The following is a 20,207-nucleotide window of genomic DNA, read 5'->3' as shown; positions in this document are numbered from 1 at the left end:
TCTTCCTTTCTTTCTTTCTTTCTTCCTTCGTTCCTTCCTTCCTTCCTTTCTTTCTTCTTTTTTTTTGAGACAGGGTTTCTCTGTGGCTTTGGAGCCTGTTCTGGAACTAACTCTTGTAGACCAGGCTGGCCTTGAACTCACAGAGATCCGCCTGCCTCTGCCTCCCGAGTGCTGGGAATAAAGGCATGCACCACCACTGCCCGGCTACAGGGGTACATTTCTAATGTTATGAGAATCAACAGGAAAATATAACTTTTACTAAAAACTGGCTATAGTAATTTTCTATAATGCTAAGGACACCTGTTGAAGGAAATAGATATATTAATTCATCTATTAATAATGTTGAACACCATTCTGACTTACTGGAAGTAAATCAGAAATAAATGTCTTCTTTCTAAGTTTTCTTTTACGAGGAATTTCTTCCATTTCATCATCTTCAACCAAGCCATCATCATTAGCATTTGCTAGTACGTCCTCAGTCTCTGCAGCTGTCTTTAACCGCTGGGTCTCAGCCTCTTTCATCTGAATTACTGTGTCAGCACCATTCACCTCCAGAACTTCAGACAAGATCTTCAGTATGGCATTTATGATTTCTGCCTGACTCTTAGATGGAATAATGTCCTTTAGGTTCCATATTGTGCCTGGGAAAAAATAATAAAGAGAAATAACGAAGACCAAAGAATTGCCTGTGGAATCCTTATTAAGAATGAGTTCTAACACTAATACACAGACTGATCTTGGTGTAATAAAGGAAAATGCTAAATAGTAAAAGTAAACAAAATATAATTAAATGGGACAACATAATATTAATATAGTAGTGAGGGGGGAAAGTTTCCTCAGGGCTGAGTCTTTAAGCTCTGGTGTAGTTTATAAAACTCAATTACCTTTGCACAAATAATGAGGAATTTCCCTTAGTATGCTATGAATACCATTTGTTAATAAAGAAGCTCCTTTGGGCCTATAGTGGGGCAGAATATAGTCAGGCTGGAAGAGATATAGAGAGAGTAGGCAGAGTCAGAGGGATGCCATGTAGCACCACTACTGAAGGAGAAAGATGCCTACCCACCGGAGTCACTGGAACCTTGCCATTAAACCATGAGCCTTATGGTAAAATACAAAATAATAGAAATTTGCTAATTCAAGATATAAGAGGTAGCAAATAAGAAACCTGAGCTAACAGGCCAAACAGTGATTTAATTAATAAAGTTTCTGTGTAATTATTTCAGGTCTGGGTGGCCAGGAACAAATGAGCTGTTTGTCAACAAAATGGTGCTAATATGGGCCGAATACATCTACATAAAGCCTGACAGAGCTTAAAAAGAAATTCTTGGCATAAAAGAACAGAGTTTTTTGGTAGCAGCATCTTCTCAGGTGGGCTCTGTTTGATAGACGCAAGCAGAGGTGCAATTCTTTTAAGAGAAGCCTTCCTAAATCAGGGATAGTGGCAAAAACTGCTTGGCTCCTTTAAGAAGAATTCCTGGTTCGTGCTAGTTGTGTTAACAACTCTGACTCTGGGGGGGAGGGAGTGTTCAGGCTACAGAGCATTTAAATGGTGTTTGTGAGCAGCATGCTACAACTTGCTTAATGGCAACATAGACTCTGTGTGCCTGAAAATGGGGCTGTGAGCATGGCTTGTATGGCTCGCAGAGCTGGCACTGAACAGACCTCTGCCATGTTGAACTGGGTGGAACCAAAAGGCAAAGCAGCCTTAGGTCGAGCCATGCTGCTTAGCATTTTAAGAAGCAGTCCTCCTGGTCAGAAAATAATTACAGATGAAAAAGACCTCAAAATGGGTCACAGGGTTTAAGAAAAAAGAAAGAGTATAGAGAGTTTTAAAAAGAAGCGAATGGTTTAAAAAAAAAGTCATCTTGAAAGAGAAAGAGCACAGAGATTAAAGGAATAAAAAAAATAAGCCACATAAAGCTGGAATACACAGAAAGTCTAGATTATGTATATTATTGTGTTTTCTTTCTTTCTTTCTTTCTTTCTTTCTTTCTTTCTTTTTTTTTTAGAGACATTTCATTGTACAGGCTGCTAAGCTAAGCCAACATATGTATTTTAAAGGTATCTTGACTTCAAAATTTGTCTAAGGCTATGTTGCTTTGAAAAAGAGGCTCTGCTTTTGTTTGCACAGATGAGAATCTGAGGTTTCCTTCCAGACTAATGTGGTTTGATGGACCAAGATCGCCCCTCAAAGGTCTCCTAAAAAGAAAATAATTCCCCAACAAAAAGCAGAAAGCAGTTTGTAGAGAACTACATCCAAATTCCCCAAATAACTGTTTATAAATGTTTGTTTATATTTAAAGGGAGATATGATATAAAAATGAATACTTGCATTGGTATGGATCTTGGTTTATTGATGCAAAATTAAGGTCAATTTTGTTATGTATAGTTATGCTCTTGATTAAGATATTGTGTTTGTGCAGATCATTTAAAAATGTAATATATAATTAAGAAATATAGGTTAATAGTCATCTATAATAGCCCAGCTTGTAGTCATGTTAGATTTTCTAGATGTACAAACGTATTTCAGATGGACAGATATTCTTCAAACCTTTCAAAGACTAGCAGAATATGGCATTTAAAATGTTTTAAGAACTTAGGACTTTCATGACAATGAGACACATCTGCTCCTGGCAGCACCAATCTACTTCAAGAGGTTAATGAGCATCAAAGAGACTCCTTATGGAGTTTGTCGGCCATTTGGGCAGGAGAATGCTCCTGCCTGGACTGCTTGATGTTATGCTGTATGAACTGGACATGCAGGACCCATAGAAAAATGACTGCTGAACTTGCCTAAGGGTGGGACTATCCTTCAGGGCTCCTGCTTCATGAAAGAGTCTGCCAAACATTCTGCAGGACACAGAAGAAAGCAACGGATAGACTTTGCCATTACAAGGCAGAACAGATCTTTGGATTTCCTGCTTCATGGAAAAGTCTCTTGGATACTATGGGCCTGTAGGCTGACGATTGGATGCCCCCAATGTTACAGAAGAACTTTGGGTGACTGTCCAGGCAGCGAGATGCCTCTGTCAATTCTAGAGTTTTGGAAGTTGCTTATAATGCACTTCCTATTTACTTAGGTAATATATATCTTTCTGAAATCTTTGATGGTGTTGAAGAATAGAAAGTTATAGTTATAGTTTTCCTTAGTTATGATAAAAGATAAAGTAGATATAAATATTGTAACTATAATTCTTGTTTGATACCTGTTTTGTTTTATGTAATTTTACTACGTTAAAGTTAAAACCTTCCTTTTTATTTAGATAGAAAAGGGGAGATGATGTGGGAAGTCTTCCTGTATATGTGTTGTTTTTATTGGTTAATGAATAAAAAAGCTGCTTTGGCCTGTGATAGGACAGAATAGAGCTAGGTAGGAAAACTAAAATTAAACTGAATGTTGGGAGGAAGTAGGTAGAGTTAGTGAGAAGCCATGTAACCACCACAGGAGATAGACGCCAGACACTGGATGGAACCTTGCCAGTAGACCACAACCATGTGACAATTTAAGATATAAAAGCTAGCTAGAAATACGCTTAAGCTATTAGCCAAAGAGTATTGCACGCAATATAGTTTCTGTGTGTTTATTTCGGGTCTGGGCTGCCAGGAAACAAATGAGCAACCCCCACCAACACATATCCAGAGACACTAATCAAATTTCTTTTAAAATGACAGGAAGCACCCCGTTTTCTCCATCTTCACCTAAGCTACTCTTCTTTGCAGTTTATTTCCCAAGTACACTGGAATGTTATTAACCCTCCAAAATCTCACATAGAAGACAGACTACAAGTTCTTGACCTTTTCCTACCAAAATAGTATATTGCTTCCAGGAAGAAATCAGAATAATTTTTTAAAGTGAATGTCAGGGTATGGGGAATGTAGCTTAGTTGGTAGACAGCTGGCCTAGCATGCACAAAGCCCTGGGTTCAACCCCCAGGACTGTAAAACCAGGGCTAGAGCTGTACACCAGTAACTCAAGCATTTGGGAGGTGGAGGCAAGAGGATCACAAGTTCCATGTAAATTTCAGCTTACAATCACAATGCAAGCTGTAGCCATATGAGCCTTTATGTCTAAAAATACCACCTAGTCATAACATAAAATAGTGAAAGCAGAGGCTAGACAAAACTAGTCACGGTCACTGTGGCATGATTAACATAGCTAAGTGGTGAACAGCACCCAGAAAGCCCATCTGAGAATGAACAGACGAAGAGTGGCTTCCCATACAAGCAAGGCTATAAAGAAACCCTGCCTTAAAATTCCCAAACTGCCAGGCAGTGGTGGCACAAGCCTTTAATGCCAGCACTTGGGAGGCAGAGGCAGGAAAATCTCTGTTTTTGAGGTTAGACTGGTCTATAAACTTCAGGGCAACCAGGTCTGTTACATAGTGAAACTCTGTCTTGAAAACCACACACACAAAACACCCAAGAGTAATACACACACACACACTCTGGAATACTATTCAGCTTGAAAAAGAAGAAAATAAGCTGGGGCTATAACTTGGTCAGTAGAGTGCTTGCTTAGCATGCACACAACCCTGGGTTTGATCCCCAGCACTGTATAAGTTCGGTGTGGTGGTGCACAACCATACTCCTAGCACTCAAGGTGTAGGAAGTTTGCAGTTCATCAAACTACACAGTAAGTTTGAGGTCAACCTGGGCTACATCAGACCGTTCTCAAAAATTAAAAAGAAATAGTACTGATGCTTAGGCCCTGTCTACCTATAAAGAGGCGAATACAAACGATTCTATTTGTTATTATAAAGCTAATTTTTACAATAGTCATACCCACAGCAGAATGGTGGTAATCAGCGATGGCGAGGGCGAGCACATTTAGGAAAAGTTCTCATTTAGTGGATAAAGTCTCATTTTGCAGGATGAAGAAATCTGGAAATTTAGCTGCACAATAACATGCTTTGTATTATACCATGTAGGGCACATAAGCACACACAACCACACATACATACACGTAAAAAAAAGATAAGCAGGGCAGTGGTTGTGCACACCTTTGATCTTAGTACTCTGGAGGCAGAATCAAGCAGACCTCTAAGTTTGAGGCCAGCCTGGTCTCAGATCAAGTTCCAGGACAGTCAAAGCTACAGAGAAATCCTGTCTTAAAAAAAAAACAAAACAAAAACAAACAAAAACCTGAAAAGAAAAAGATTTTTTTTAAAAAAATGGAAACATCTATTCTAGAAGGCTTCACACTATGGAAAACCATGTCAGTTAAAGGTCTCTGCTCTGATAGTAAGACTTTCAGACAGGGCAGAGTACAAGCTGGAGTGCTGAAATGAGGACGGCTGAATTTTGGCCCCCACTTTTCCACTTTTACTCACTGAAAGTTACTAGATAACTTGGCTAAACCTTACCTGCCACCAGTGTCTTTAGCAGAATGTACTCCATAGAGGTGACAGGACAAAGCAAAGCAGACTCCAGCACACGCAAAGCTGTGCCATCAAAAGATTTCAGGAGCTCTGGGTTCTCTTCAGTTACTGTCTGTAAGCAATATGCTGTGAGACAAAACTCAACAATTTTAGGGTAATTTACACCAGTACAACATACAAAAACATGCATTTTTACAATTTCTAGACACATCTGCTCCTTTAGATATATAGGCTTTTTACTTCAAGGAAGGTACACACAAAAGAGGCTTCACAATCATCAGGGCTAGAGATCTCAATCTGTCATCTTCTTTAAATTTTTAATTCTTTACAGAACTAGATTCTCATAGACTATAACTTAAAGGTTCCTAAATGTTGTGGCAATGCTGAATTATTACAAATATCTCTGATTTATCCTCAGTTTATACACTTATCATAGGCCAGTAATAGGAAGTTCTAGTTCATGCACCACATGTGTAACAGTAACATGTTTAACATGTTTAACAGTTTTGTTGCCAAGAACAAACCTGAGGTCTTAGGCATTTTGATTATTAAAAACCACTATATAATAGGGTTATTTACGAAAAAAACAACCCTAAGTTTGGTGGTATTTGACTTTACTACCATTACTCTTTAATCACAGCATTCAGAAGGATATTTATTAGTTCGAGTAGTCTGGTCTACATAGTTTCAGGACAGCCAGAGCTATATAGATAGACCCTGTCTAAAATAACCAAAAACAAATCAAAGCAATACAAAACAAAACCAAGATAATGGGTTACAACATTCAAGCTAAAAATTAATTGAAAGTATAAAAACAAATGAGATCACATGAAAGGTTTTAACAGAAGAGACCTCTGAGGTATAAAAGGAAAATAAACCCAAATTTGTTTCCTTTGAGATACTTTTTCCATAAAAATCCACATCTAGAAATTTCAAATTAGACTATATCTATCCAAATGAATCTAAAAACATGGTACTAGGACTGGAGAGATGGCTTAGCTGTTAAAAACACTGCTCTTGCAAAGGACCTGGGTTTGGTTCTTTGCACCCATATGAAAGCTCACAACCATTTGTAACTCCAGTTTCAGGAGATCCAACTCTTTCTTCTGACCTCCAAGGGCACCAGGAATGTACATGGTACACATATACTCATACACAAACTAAATAAAACTAAAACAAAAACACAAGGTACTGCTGTGTTTTACTTTGTGTTTTAACAAATAAAGCTTGCCTGAAGATCAGAGTACAGAGCTAAGTAACTAGAGGCCAGAGCATGGCGGCACACACCTCTAATCCCAGCACTCAAGAGGCTGTGGGATCTGTTAGTTCAAGGCCACACTGGGCTACACAAAATTGATCCAGTCTAAAAGAGAAAGAGTTCACACAAAGGTGATCCCAGCACTTGGGAACCTTATACCTTTAAGACCAGTACTAGAGAGTTGGAGACAGGAGTGATATGGTTGGGTGGAGAGAGAAATTTAAGACAGAAGGAGGGGCTGGAGAGATGGCTCAGAGGTTAAGAGCATTGCCTGCTCTTCCAAAGATCCTGAGTTCAATTCCCAGCAACCACATGGTGGCTCACAACCACCTGTAACGAGGTCTGGTGCTCTCTTCTGGCCTGCAGGCATACACACAGAATATTGTATACATAATAAATAAATATTTTTAAAAAAAAAAAAGACAGAAGGAGACAGGAACTCAGTGCTGTCTGAGGTTTGGTGGAGAGTGTTGCAGTCTTGGGATCAACCCTGTGTCAGATGATGAAGTCTGAGGACAGACTTGCCCTTCGGTCTCAGCATTGGTAGAGGTAGAAGAGCTCTCTAGTGGCTGGCCTCTCTGCTTTTCTGATCTTCAGCATTAACATCCCTTATATCTGACTCTGAATTTTTATTTTTAAGATAAACTAGAATTTATGCTACACTGCTGGGATCTAATTTGGATCCCAAAATGCATCTATGTGCAGAAATATGTGTGTGCACATACTTACATCTAAATGTATTGAATTATTAAGAGACTAGTGCTGGTCACACTAGCAAAAGACAAGATAAAGAGCTGGGATAATAGTTTGATTACAGAGTGCTTGCCTAGCACAAGCAAGGTTCTGGGCTGGATCCCTAGTACACTACAGTAAAACAACCACCTCAACATCTAAACAAAAAAGAAAGATAAGCTGTAGGCGGAGACTACTTGCTCATTTCCCAGCTGCTCAAACCCAAAATAATCACACAGAAACTGTATAAACAAAACACTACTTGGCCTATTACTTAGATGTATTGCTAGCTAGCTCTTATAACTTAAATTAACCCATTCCTATTATTTTGTATTTTACCACGAAGCTCGTGGTTTACCGGTAACGTTTCTGGGCATCTTTCTCCTTTGGCAGCTGCATAGCATCCCTCGGACTCCACATACTCTCGCTATATATCAGATTTTCTGCCTGGCTATACTGTGCCCTGCTATAGGCCCAAAGCAGTTTCTTTATTAACCAGTGGTAATAAAACATATCACAGCATACAGAGGGAAATCTTTCAATAAGCTATAAATGCTATCATAAACATAATTTCAAAAAATTATTCTAGGGAGAGAGCCTAGGTCCTGCATCAAAGTGATGCGCCAGACTTTGTTGACTCCCCATGGGAAGGCTTACCCTTTCTGAAGAATAGATGGGGGGGGCTGGAAGGTTAGGGGAGCAGGAGGAGGAAAGGGAGTGGGAACTGGGATTGATATGTGAAATGAGAAAAGATTGTTTTAAAAAATAAAAAAACAGAAAAAAACTTATTCTGGACAGGACAAAACCATATGAATTTACTGTATTATATGTAAGTGTTGCTTTACTTGCAAAATGTGTTTATAAAATCACCAATGTAGCGAAATACTGAAAGAAAACACTATTATACATTTCAAAATGACTTAAGATGATTCACTGTGAAAAGTACATTAGAATAAGAACTGGGGCCTGGGAGTGCTTCCTTAAAAAAAGTCTGACAACCTGAGCTCTATCTCTAGAGCCTACAGTGAAGGAGAAAAGTGATTCTTTTTTATTTTTCCTTTCTTAAAAAATTTATTTAATTTTATTTTATGTGCATTGGTGTGACGGTGTTAGATCCTCTGGAACTGGAGTTACAGATAGTTGTGAGTTGCCATAGGAATTGAACCTGGGTCCTCTGGAAGAGCAGCCAATGCTTTCCACATCTTCCTTTAAAAAAAACAAAAACAAAAACAATGGGCTAATATAAATTATAAGAGTTAATAAGAAGTCTGAGCTACTAGGCCAATCAGTTTATAACTAATGTAGACCTCTGTGTGATTTCTTTGGGACTCAATGATTGCAGAAACCAGAAAGGACCGAAACTCAGACAACAAATGGCACTCACGTGGACAACTGCATCCACAAAAAGCCTGAGAGAGCTTGGGAAGTAATTCTTGACAAAAAAGAACAGGTTATTGATAGCAGCATTTTCTCAGGTGGGCTCTGTTTGCTAGAGGCAAATGCGTCTCATTTAAGAGAGGCTTCCTGACTTAGCTTTAGCTGTAAAACCTTGCAGCTCTTTTAATAGGCTCTGCCACAAAACACTTAAATGGTGTTGATGAAAAGGTGACCGCATGCTTTTTGGTTTTCAGCCTTAGCAGGAAAGATGCCATGCTGTTTTAAAATGCTGGCTTTCTGGGCCATCCTGCCAGTGCAAACTCTGACTCTTTCAGGCAGGAGGTCTGGCTAAAGAGCATTGAGTGCGGTTTGTGAGCACACTGCTGCAAGTTGCTTGCTGGCAGGCACCTTGAAATGCCATAGAATTGTGGCAATAAACATGGCTACAGCAAGTACCTTTGCCATGAGGCTGGAATCTCAGAAAGCTAAGGAATGGGCTGGATCCAGCCGTCAAAGCCACGGCTTTAACCCTGTCCATATTGCCTAGCAAATTAAAGACTCCTGTGGTCAGAAAAAGAGAGATATACAGTAAAGAGAGATTCAAAGATGAAGAAAACCTCTAAATGGCTTGCAGTGTGTTAAAAATAGATGCAGGCTTGGGATAGAAAAGGATTAAAGTTCTTAAAATAAAAAAGAAAGGGATTAGTTGGGTGTGATGGTACACACCTTAAATCCCAACACTTGGGAGGCAGAGGCAGACAGACCTCTGTGAGTTCAAGGACAACCTGGTCTACAGAGTGAGTTCCAGGACAAAGATACACAGAGAAATCCTGTTTCAAAAAGTCAAAAATTAAAAATAAAAATACAAGAAATAGAGGTTAAAATAAAGTCACGTAAAAATGAAAAAATATACAGAGAGTCCATGAATATTGTATGTTATTATGTTCTCTTTGAATTGTTTGAATACTGAGGAAGAAGCAACAGCTGTCAAAAGATATTTGTTTATAAATGCTGCTGAATTAATCCAAGATAGGTGTTTTAAAAATACCTTGACTTCAAAATTGAAGTCAAAATGTATGTTACTTTGGAGAAGAGGTTTTGCTTTTGTTTCCATAGGAAATGAGAGGCTGTGGATTCATTCTGAGTTAAGAAAAACCAGATTTGATCAAGGAAGACCATCTGAGAAATCTCTGGTAGGAACAGATGGCCCAGATGTCAGAGTTCTACATCCAGAACAGATTCAAAAATGCTACCTGAGATGATCAAGCCTCACAGGATACTCCAGTCAGGACTTGATCATAATTCTAAATTTTCTTTAGGTCCCCATAACATTATCAGTGCACCCAACCAGCCGGAAGTAGCCTGGAAAACTACGCCCACATTCCCAAAAACATGAACTATAGATATTTTCCTTTGTTTAGAATGTTGGTTATAAGTTGTTATGGCTAATGGTGAGGAGAAAAGCTAAACAAAGAATATTAGAGTCAGAGTTCTTGTTTGTTTGTTTGTTTGTTTTTAAAGAGGGGGAAGTGGTGTGGGACAATGATATGTATTCTGTCAATTATGTTTTAAATAAACTTTGATTGGCCAGTAGCCAGGCAGGAAGTATAGACAGGATGACCAGGTGGGGAGTAGAGGCAGGACAACTTGAATTCTAGGAAAAGGAAAGTTCTTTCTGCAGTCCTGACCCATCCACAGGAGAAGCAAGATGTGACTGCCTCTCTGAGAAAGGTACCAAGCCATATGGCTAACATATACTAGAATAATGGGCTAATATAAGTTATAAGAGTTAATAAGAAGTCTGAGCTACCTGGCCAATCAGTTCATAACAAAATAAAAACAAAACAAACAAAAAACAAGGTCTCACTATGTAGCTATGGCTGTCCTGGACTTTGCCTGATCCACCTGCCTCTGCCTCCAAGGTACATGGATTAAAGGTATGAGCCACCACTACCACCCAGCTGGGAAATGAATCTTGATAGAGCTGTCTTCTGATCTCCCCACATACTCCATGGCACATGCATGTCTGTGCTTTCACCCACAATAATAATAAAATAACTACAAAAAATCCAAAACCTTTAGTAAAGGCACAAAAATATTTTTTATTTTAAAAATTACATTCATTTGTTTAGTGTGTGTGTGTGCGCGCACGTGTGTGTGTGCACGTGTGTGTGTGCATGTGTGTGTGTGTGCGCGCGTGTGTGTGTAAGCACAGACTATACGTCATAGAGCATGTTGGAGGTGAGAAGACAACTCACTGCTTACTGGAGCTGGCTCACTTTCTTGTGGGCACCTGAGACCAAACTCAAGTAGTCAGGATTGCATAGCAAGTCCTTTGCCCACTAAGTCATTTAGCTAGCCCAGTTTGTTTGGGTGTTTTTGTTTTGTTTATTTCTTCTTAAAAGTTTTCCCCCTTAGTTTTTCAAGACAGGGTTCCACTGTGTAGCACTGGCTATCCTGGAACACACTCTCAAGACCATGCTGGCCTCTACCTCACAGAGATCCACCTGTCTCTGCTTCCTAAGAGTTAGGATTAAAGGTGTATACCACATTTTTTTTATTTTAGATTTTTTTAAAGATATATTTTTAATTATGTATGTATATCTGTCTGTGGGTATGTGCCTATGAGTGCAGATGCCTGTAGAGGTCCATAAAAGGGCACCTATTCCCCTAGAGCTGGAATTAAAGGCAGCTGTGAGCACAGGATATGGGTACTGGAAACAAAATTTAGGTTCTGCAGTGCAGTACACACTCTTAACTTAAACCATCTCTCCAGCCTCACCCTATACTTTCTTCTAAAAAATCTATGAACTAACCTACCTGAAATTCTCTCGTTACAATAAAAACTGGTTTAAGATAAAGACACTTGCTAATTTCCAAAATAGTGAGCAGTTTCTAAAGTCCCCACTCAAAACACTACCCCCTACAGATTTCATTTGACAAACCAATCTTTTAAATTTTTCCAGTAGTATTTATTCTACTATTTTATTTTTGTTTTCCTTTGTTGGTCTCCTAAAACTATCTTCTGAGAGTTGGGCATGTAGTACACAGCTTTAATCTCAGCACTGAAGAGGCAGGTGAATTTAAGGCTGGTCTGATCTACAGAGCAAGTTGCAGGCCAGTCAGGGCTAAAAAAGAACAGTTGCTGGGCTGTCAAGAGCACCTGCCGTTCTTACAGAGGACAAAGGTTCAGTTCTCAGCACCCACATCTGACAGCTCACAACGGTGTTACTACAGCTCCTAGGGATCTGATGCCTTGTTCTGGCTTCTTAGGCACCCCAACACACACAGCACACGCACGCACGAATGCACGCACACATAAAGTAATTTTAATAAGAAAAAAGTATTCACTAAACCCAGGAGATGCATTGCTAGAAGGAATATACTTCTTCCCTTTCTGGAAATATGCAGAATTAATAAAGGGAGCTGGATAGAGAAGAAGCCCTTTTAAGTGTTTCTCTGCCTGCACCTAGCATTCTGCCCAGCTGCCTACTCTCTGCTTCCTCCTGCAGAAGTGAGGGGTCTCAATGGCTCTCTAGACAACCACAAAGAAGGTAGGAAGCTAAAGACAAGTGCTGGACTCCATGTCCTCAGCTCCCATGAAAGGGACATTGGCCTCACTGAAAGGTCAATCACTTTTTTGTTGTTGTTTGCTTTCAAGACACATTTTCTTTGTGTAATTCTGGTTGTTCTGTAATTCACTCTGTAGACTAGGCTGGCCTTGAACTCAGAGATCCCTATGCCTCCTGAGTGTTGAGATTAAAGGCCTGCGCCACCACCACCTGGTGGCTTAGAATAAAGGTTTCTAAGAAGTAACGTATTTCACATACCCGCATAACTGCCTTCCTCCCTTTCAAAACAAAACAATTCAGAACTGACCAGGACATGGTGGCATACACCTTTGAATCTAGCACCCAGGAGTCAGAATTCTTGAGCATTAGAGGTTAGCCTGGTCTATACTGCAAGTTCCAGAGTAGCCAGAGGTACATACAAACAGAACTCCACTATACATTTATGTAAGAAACAGTAAGATAGCAGACACACTGTCCTGAACAAGACAACACACGAATAACAAATGAACGCTTTCTTCACTTACCTACGGAAACAGCCAGGTCAACACTGGTGGGGAACCTACGCAAGTACTTTAACACAATCTCCAAACACCCTTCTTTGTTGAATATGGACACTGCTCTACTACTGCATTCACTAAATTGAAGGGGAAAAATAAGTTTTACTGTTCATATTTTAACATTAAGACCACAGACAACTAGGAAAAAAAATACTTACATTTTATAAAATCAATAATTGGAGTCAAACAGCCCCACATTTATAAAGAAACGGCCATTCTTAGTTATAGTACATGGTAACAGCAATCAGTGTCTCATCTCCATCACAGTGGGATCTTTCAGCTGATCTCTTTAGAGAAGCTTAGAGCTGGAGGAGTCTCAGAAATCATTGCATACAACTTCCCATTTTACAAACTTAAGAAAACCCAAGACCCACAGGAGATGCAGTACATCTGAAATCCTCCTTGTGCAGACTGTTGTTTTTCCACGATCACTTAATAATGAGTTCAAGTAAGGACAAAGGCCTCTATATAAAAAATTCAATTTTTTTATTGAAAAAGCATATATACTCACTCCTAGACTTGTAATTTCATCAAGCAGAGTTTTCAATCTTCAGAGAAATTACTCTAATAAGTAGTTTTGAAATGATAGAACTTGTTTTAAATAAAAAAGTTATCAATACTACTTATAAATATACACACTAAAACCAGGGTAAAAGGAATGAATAATTTTACTCATTTCCAGAAAATAATCTCAACGTAAAATTATACACATAACATACTAACAGAGCAAACAGGTGACTACATTATTATACATGCTATTCAAGTACAAATATCTTCTGCTAGCTATCTAGTGGTTTCAGTACTGAACTACAGTCAAGAAAGCAAAGCATGTATCAATAAAGAAATGGAAATTTGGGAAAAAAGTCTAGGAGCTATAACTATAGTGGATAACAACATGGTAAATACTGAACTCACAGGCACTCAAGAAAAAACATTTACTTTGGATATAGATATATTAGGCTCTTTTCAAAGAAAATATTATTTAATCTACCAGTTAAACCTCATGTGGTGGCTCACACCTATAAGCCCAGGATGTGGGAAATAGGAACAAAGGGATCAGGAATTCAAAGTCATCCTTAGCTACATAGCAAGTGCCAGGCTAACCTGGACCACACCTGTCTCAAAAAACAAAGATAAAAAGAGCTAGAAAGACAACACAGTGGTTAAGAGTGCTGTTTTTGTAGAGAGCTGAGTTCAATCCCCAGCACTATCATTTAGAGGCTGATAACCATCTCTAACTCCAGATTTCTAGCCCGGGAGGGTAGCAGCACTCATATGCACATACCTGCACACATATACATAACTAAAAACAATAAATATTTTTTTTTTAAAAAAATTCTAATTTAGTGAAAAAAACTACAGTGGTAGACCATGTGTTTAGTGCTTAGCAGCCATGAAATTCAGAGTTCCAAACAACCAAATTTTATGACATAAAGTAAAAGATTGACAATACACAGAAAAACACCCATCGGTTGCTCATGTACCATTTCTTTTAGCCAGTCTGTAATCCCAAGCAGAAGACCAAGGGAAGGGGATCATGAGTTCAAATCTAGCCAACATGACACAGTGAGACCCTGGGGGGGGGGGGTGAAAGAAGGGAGGGAGAGAAAAGAAAGCAAAAAACAGAAAAAGAAAAACTAAAAATCAAAGTGGGGAGTCATTTTCTCAAATCTTTTGCCCATTTCTGGTGGGATGGAATAAATCTACTAGTTTAAGACAAAATTACAGACAGACTCATACTGGTATATAGGGAGCTTTTCAAGGTCCCTATATAAGTGTTTCTTATATTCTAAGAAACACTGCTTTTAGGTTAGTATTTTAATCACTCCCAATTGAAAATAAGGAACTATCATTCTGTGATAATCACAGATATAAAATCAGAAAAGTGCTTCCAGGCTTTCTTTCTAGCTGCTGTCATTCCCTGCTGAGGTCCACTACATCCTATCCGGCAACAAGGAAAACAATGGCCTTGTTCCTACTCAACCCCAGAGCTGCTCTTGGGAATCCACTTCCTATTCAAATAGTCACTACTAGAGCAGTGGACAAAAGCATCAGACAATGTCTGTGGGCCTTTTTCATTCCAGACACCAACACAGTGTGCCCTGGGCTGATGAAGAGGATGAGTCTCAAATCTCCAGATACTATCACCTCCTAAGTATCAGGGCACAGTTACAGGAGGTTCCTACAGCACAACAGAAAGAGCAGCAGGCTGAGCAGTGGTGCAGTAAGAAGCTGTTCTTGGAAGACACCTTACCATACATTCCACAGCACATTCACAGCCTCGTTGGCTATGCTCTCAATAGAATCTCTGTTCGTATCAGTTTTCTCCTGTGGAGACATCTCATTTGAATCCAGTCCAGCGCTACACTGCAACCAAATATCATAATTAGCACCTTGGTTCAAAAGATTAATTAAGCAAAAAAGCTAACATTAGCAAAGAATTAGAAAAGCAAAAGCACCAGAAATTAGAGTGATTAACAAACATATATGGTCATAAGCACATTTCTCAAAATGATGCATCTCTTGGGGGTGGAGAGAGAGTTCAATTAAGAGCACTCTACTGGGCTGGCAGTGGAAGCAGAGGCAGGTAGATCTGAGTTCAAGGCCAATCTGGTCTACAGAGTGAATTCCAGGACAGCCTGGGCTACACAAAGAAAACCAAACAAACAAAAAGGAGTATTATGTTTGTCCAGAGAAAGGGTATATACTGCCCTTTCAAAAGACCTGGGTTCAGTTCCCAGTATCCATATCAGTTGATATACAACTATTTGTAACTCCAACTCCAAGGGATCTGACACCCTCTTCTAGCCTCTGAAGGCACCTGCAGACACATGACATTCACTCACACAGACACAGACATGTACACAAAAATAAACAAAATAAAATAAAAACTTAAAAAAAATCCTTTGGGGCTGGAGAGATGACTCAGAGGTTAAGAGCATTGCCTGCTCTTCCAAAGGTCCTGAGTTCAATTCCCAGCAACCACATGGTGGCTCACAACCATCTGTAATGGGGTCTGGTGCCCTCTTCTGGCCTGCAGGCATACACACAGACAGAATATTGTATACATAGTAAATAAATAAATATTTTTAAAAAAAATTCCTTTGGCAAGAAACTCAGACAAGAAAGGTCCTTAAAGCATGATATATGTAGAGTCCAACACTTTATAAGAAAGTACAAAATCAATACAAAGTATTATCCCTAATATGATAAAAGACAGATGACAAAGAAATACAAGAGTTAACTATCTGTATAGCACCCACCTAAATACTATTCTGAGCATCTTACATAAATTAAGTAATTAGTCCTCACAACAAACTATTAATCTTTATCTCAATATAAGTAAGGAAATAAGATACACAGAAGCTGATGAAGATGCAGCTGAGCATATGGTGAATCTGGGCTTCAGCTGCAGACTCTCCAGGCCTCAAAGCTGGTGCCCTTCAGCTCTGTGCAGAAGTGCCTTGAGTACAGTACGTGGCACTCTCCAAAACAGGTCTTCTTTTTTGTTTTTAGTTTTTCGAGACAGGGTTTCTCTGTAGCTTTGGATCCTGTCCTAGAACTAGCTCTTATAGACCAGGTTGGCCTCGAACTCAGAGATCTGCCTGCCTCTGTCTCCCAAGTACTGGGATTAAAGGCGTGCGCCACCATAGCCCAGCCAAAACAAGTCTTCTGAGTCTTGAACTTCTTTTTTTTTTCTTTTTAAAGCTGTGTCATTATATAGAGCCCTGTGCCGTTCTTTTTTTTACGATTTATTTATCTTTTTTATTTTTTTATGTGCATTGGTGTGAAGGTGTCAGATCCCCTGGAACTGGATTTTTTTTTTTCAGACAGTTGTGAGCTGCCATGTGGGTGCTGGGAATTGAACCCGGGTCCTCTGGAAGAGCAGTCAGTGCTCCTCTTGACCGCTGAGCCATTTCTCCAGCCCGAGTCTTGAACTTCTTATGGGGAGGTTACCCTCTGCATGGCAGAAGGTTCTATAGCATCTCTGACCTCTGCCCACTGGACGCCAGCAGCATAGTGCCAAATGTCCCCATGGGGCAAAATCACCTCCAGTACAGAATTACTACTCTAAAGGGAACAGGACTTATGTTGCACATCCAAACTGGGTCTTTTATGCAGTATCAAGTGAAAACTGGTTATACGTAGATAAGCGGAAGAAAGCCATGGCAGACTGAGAAGACTGTATAAGAGCCACTGTCCTTAGCCAATGCGGTAAATCATATATATGAATAATGTAATATTAAACATGAGGGTGCAACATAATCCTTGTAAGTTCCTATGTCTCTTTCTTGGGTATATTGTTATATAAACAGGTATAATAATACCTGCCTTAGACTTGGGATACAGTTGAATGGAAAAACCACCTGACTTTAGGTGGCACAAAGATTTAAGTTCTAGCTCCAGCACCAAGAAAAGGAAAGGAAAAAAGACTTTATCTCATCGGACTGCTGTGAAGATTAAATTAAATACATACATAAGTGAGCAATAAAGAAATATGAAGCTTGAATTCTAACGGGGTAAGTCTGCATAGCTTTAGAAACAGCTCTTCTAATCATTGTAGAGAGCAAGGACACAATACTAGAGACTGGTATTAGTAAAGCCTGTGTACTGCCAGTTCCCAGGAAAAGAAATGAAATTGCCACGGAAGTTTAAAGGGAACACAGAACTCATGGCACAAAAGTACTGGGGGAAAAATATCCACCTGACCTTGTCTCCTAAGAGCTCCCCTTAGAAACCATCACTCAGGCCTCGCGAAACACCACATACCTCTTTCAGCAATGCCACCAGAGGTGTCATAATGTCCTTAGCCACCATGTCATCACAGACTTCAAAACCTCCACAAGCACTGAGATTCCTACATAAGAAATGTAAACACATTTTACTTTCGAGTCATACACCACAAAATACCGCTAAAGCTCCCAAATGTATGTTTAATCACGGTCAAAGCTTCTGAGAAAAAAAAAAATTGTCAGATGCTGGAAAACAAGCCTACAGATTTTCAACTGCCTGCTCCTCACCGCAACACATAACTTTGTCGTTGTCTTAGTCACTGTCTTTTAGAGGAAAGCATTTAATTGGAGTTGGTTTACAGTTTCAGAGGCTTAATCCATCATCATCATGGTTGGAAGCACGGTGGGATGCATGGTGCTGGAGCAGTAGCTGAGAGCTACATCCTGATCCATGGACAGAGACACTGGCCTGGTGTGAGCTTTTTGAAACCTTGAAGCCTACTGACGGTGACACACCTCACCTATAATCCCACACCTACTCCAACAAGGCCCCCTCTCTCTCTCTCTCCTGTTTTTGTTTTTGTTGTTGTTAAGACAGGGATTCTGCCTAGCCTTGGCTACCCTAGAACTTGCTCTGTAGATCAGGGTGACCTTAAACTCACAGAGACCCACCTGCCTCTACCTACAGAGTTCTGAGGTTAATGGAAAGCACCACCATTCTTGGGTAGGCCCTACCTCTTAATCCTTTTCAAATAGTGCTACTCCCTGGTGACCAAGCATTTAAATATATGAGCCTATGAGAGCCATTCTTACATAAACCCACCATATCCTAACTAACAGAATTCTCTGCAATTGCTACTGGTTGTACTGATAAATATATGCATTATTTGGTTAATAATAATCAACAGATTTTTCTCCAGAGACAGGGTTTCCCTGTGTCCTAGAACTCGCTCTGTAGACCAGACTGGCTGAACTCAAGTGATCAGCCTGTGTCTGTCTTTCAAGTGATGGGGTTAAAGGCAGACACAACTACACCAGGCAATAAACAAGAGATTATTATCAGAAACTTTCCTCAATAGACCTAAGATTTACTAAGGACAGAAATTATGTCTGTATTCCCCACTACACCATTCCCCAAGCCTAGTCCAATGATTGGCACACAGGCACGCCATCGCTGCTTAACTAACTGAAACAATACACACAGGCAAATCCGTGAGAGAACAAAAGTTAAGGTCCTGCCCCCTCTACAGTTCACTCTCTGCATAGCCATCAGAGTGGCTTTTTCAAAAGGTAGACTTCATCGCTCTGGTTTAGAATAAATCCTTCAACTCAGCAGCCGCAGCAACTATAATCGCCACCTCCTCCCCTCAGCCACATTAACTTCTGTGCAGTGTCTATCCGCCCTCGGCCTCACTTCTCCGGCATGGCTCTTCCTCCCATACAGAATGCTCTCACCCTATTTTCCCATGCCCGGTTCTCCGTTCCTCTGGTCTCCGTTTATAAATGCCATCTAGAGGACACCCCAGTGCAACTCCCCCACCCCCTCGTTTATACAGCAATTCTCATCAATACCAGTTGACTTTTTGCTAGTTTCTAGACACCCTCTCAATGGAGCTCCTGCAAAGACAAGGATCTTGGCTGTCTTGCTTAACATCCTGCATGCTGAAATATCGGTATACTTAGAGCCATCCAGTCAGGGACCCTATGGCGCGCTTTGGAAGGGAAAAATGCATCAGGTTTGAGGACAGGTTAAGTAGACAGGTGTATACAAACAAGGTGCGTGACCTATGGCTCCCGGGGTCCTTCGGAACCCGAACTCCTATCTCTATCCGCTGCAAACCTGAGATCACAGGAAGGTTTTTCTCTCTGCATTAATAGAGAACGCAGCGGGAGAGGGTGTGTTGGGTTTGTTTGATCGCAGTGACACCGCCTCGGACCCTCTCCGACTCACCTCAGAGCTCCAGCCGCCGTCTCCCTGACCGCCAGACTGGGGTCCAGCAGCAGCGGCCCGAGCCGGCGGACAGCATCGCGGCGCGCCAAGTCTGGCAGCGCCGGCCGCTGCTGCACCAGCCGGGCCAACCCCGCGCAGGCGCACTCGCGGACCTCGGCGCTCGGGTGCTGGAGCTGCGGGAACCAAGACGTCAGAGGTGGGCAGTGAGCACGCGCGTCGCAGCCCCGCTCCCGCGGACGCCCTGCCGCAAGCCTCCCCGAGCCCGGTCAAGCCATCGTCCCACCTTTTCCAGAAGCTCTGCCGCTGGCCCGTCGTCCTCCTCGTCTTCGGTCCCGTTCGCCACGGCCGCCGCCTCGGCCTGACAGCTACCTGTAGGGGAGAACTGAGGTCTCTTGAAGCGCTTCGTCCGACTCTTACCCATGGCGACAGAGGCCGCGAGGAGAGACCGGGAGAAGAAGACAGCAATAGACGATGGGGGCCGCCGGGCCCAACGAACACTTCAGTCTCCGGCACTACCTGGCGTCCTTCCTAAGCTGGACCAGGCTGACGGCCTGAGCACACATGGGAAAACTACGCGCCTGCGCACGGCGCGTCGGGAGCGAGGAGAGGGCGGGCCCAGAGAGTACGCGTGCGTGTAAAGCGGTGT

At 40.9% G+C, this 20,207-nt stretch overlaps 1 protein-coding gene across 2 annotated transcripts in view; it reads right to left on the bottom strand.

The window, feature by feature from the left end:
• Positions 1–20,161, bottom strand: part of Heatr3 (HEAT repeat containing 3) — a 45,754-nt gene extending 25,593 nt beyond the window's left edge. Inside the window, exons 1-7 of one of the 2 annotated variants that reach the window (XM_085682060.2) lie at positions 19,845–20,161; positions 19,562–19,734; positions 17,648–17,735; positions 15,132–15,244; positions 12,845–12,954; positions 5,367–5,507; positions 364–641 (exon numbers count right to left, since the gene is read on the bottom strand). In XM_085682060.2, the coding sequence (XP_085538186.1) occupies positions 364–641; positions 5,367–5,507; positions 12,845–12,954; positions 15,132–15,244; positions 17,648–17,735; positions 19,562–19,734; positions 19,845–19,982 (1,041 nt within the window). In that variant the 5' untranslated portion in view covers positions 19,983–20,161. The remainder of the gene's footprint in view (positions 1–363; positions 642–5,366; positions 5,508–12,844; positions 12,955–15,131; positions 15,245–17,647; positions 17,736–19,561; positions 19,735–19,844) is intronic. The other variant, XM_085682059.2, reaches the window with a different exon arrangement.
• Between the last annotated feature and the right edge of the window lie 46 nt (positions 20,162–20,207).

Source organism: Myodes glareolus, chromosome 22 (genome assembly GCF_982192425.1).
Source record: "Myodes glareolus chromosome 22, mMyoGla1.1, whole genome shotgun sequence".
In the NCBI taxonomy this organism is placed as follows: domain Eukaryota; kingdom Metazoa; phylum Chordata; class Mammalia; order Rodentia; family Cricetidae; genus Myodes; species Myodes glareolus.
Note: the sequence above shows the minus strand (reverse complement) of the source record. Positions and strands in the feature narration are given on the sequence as shown.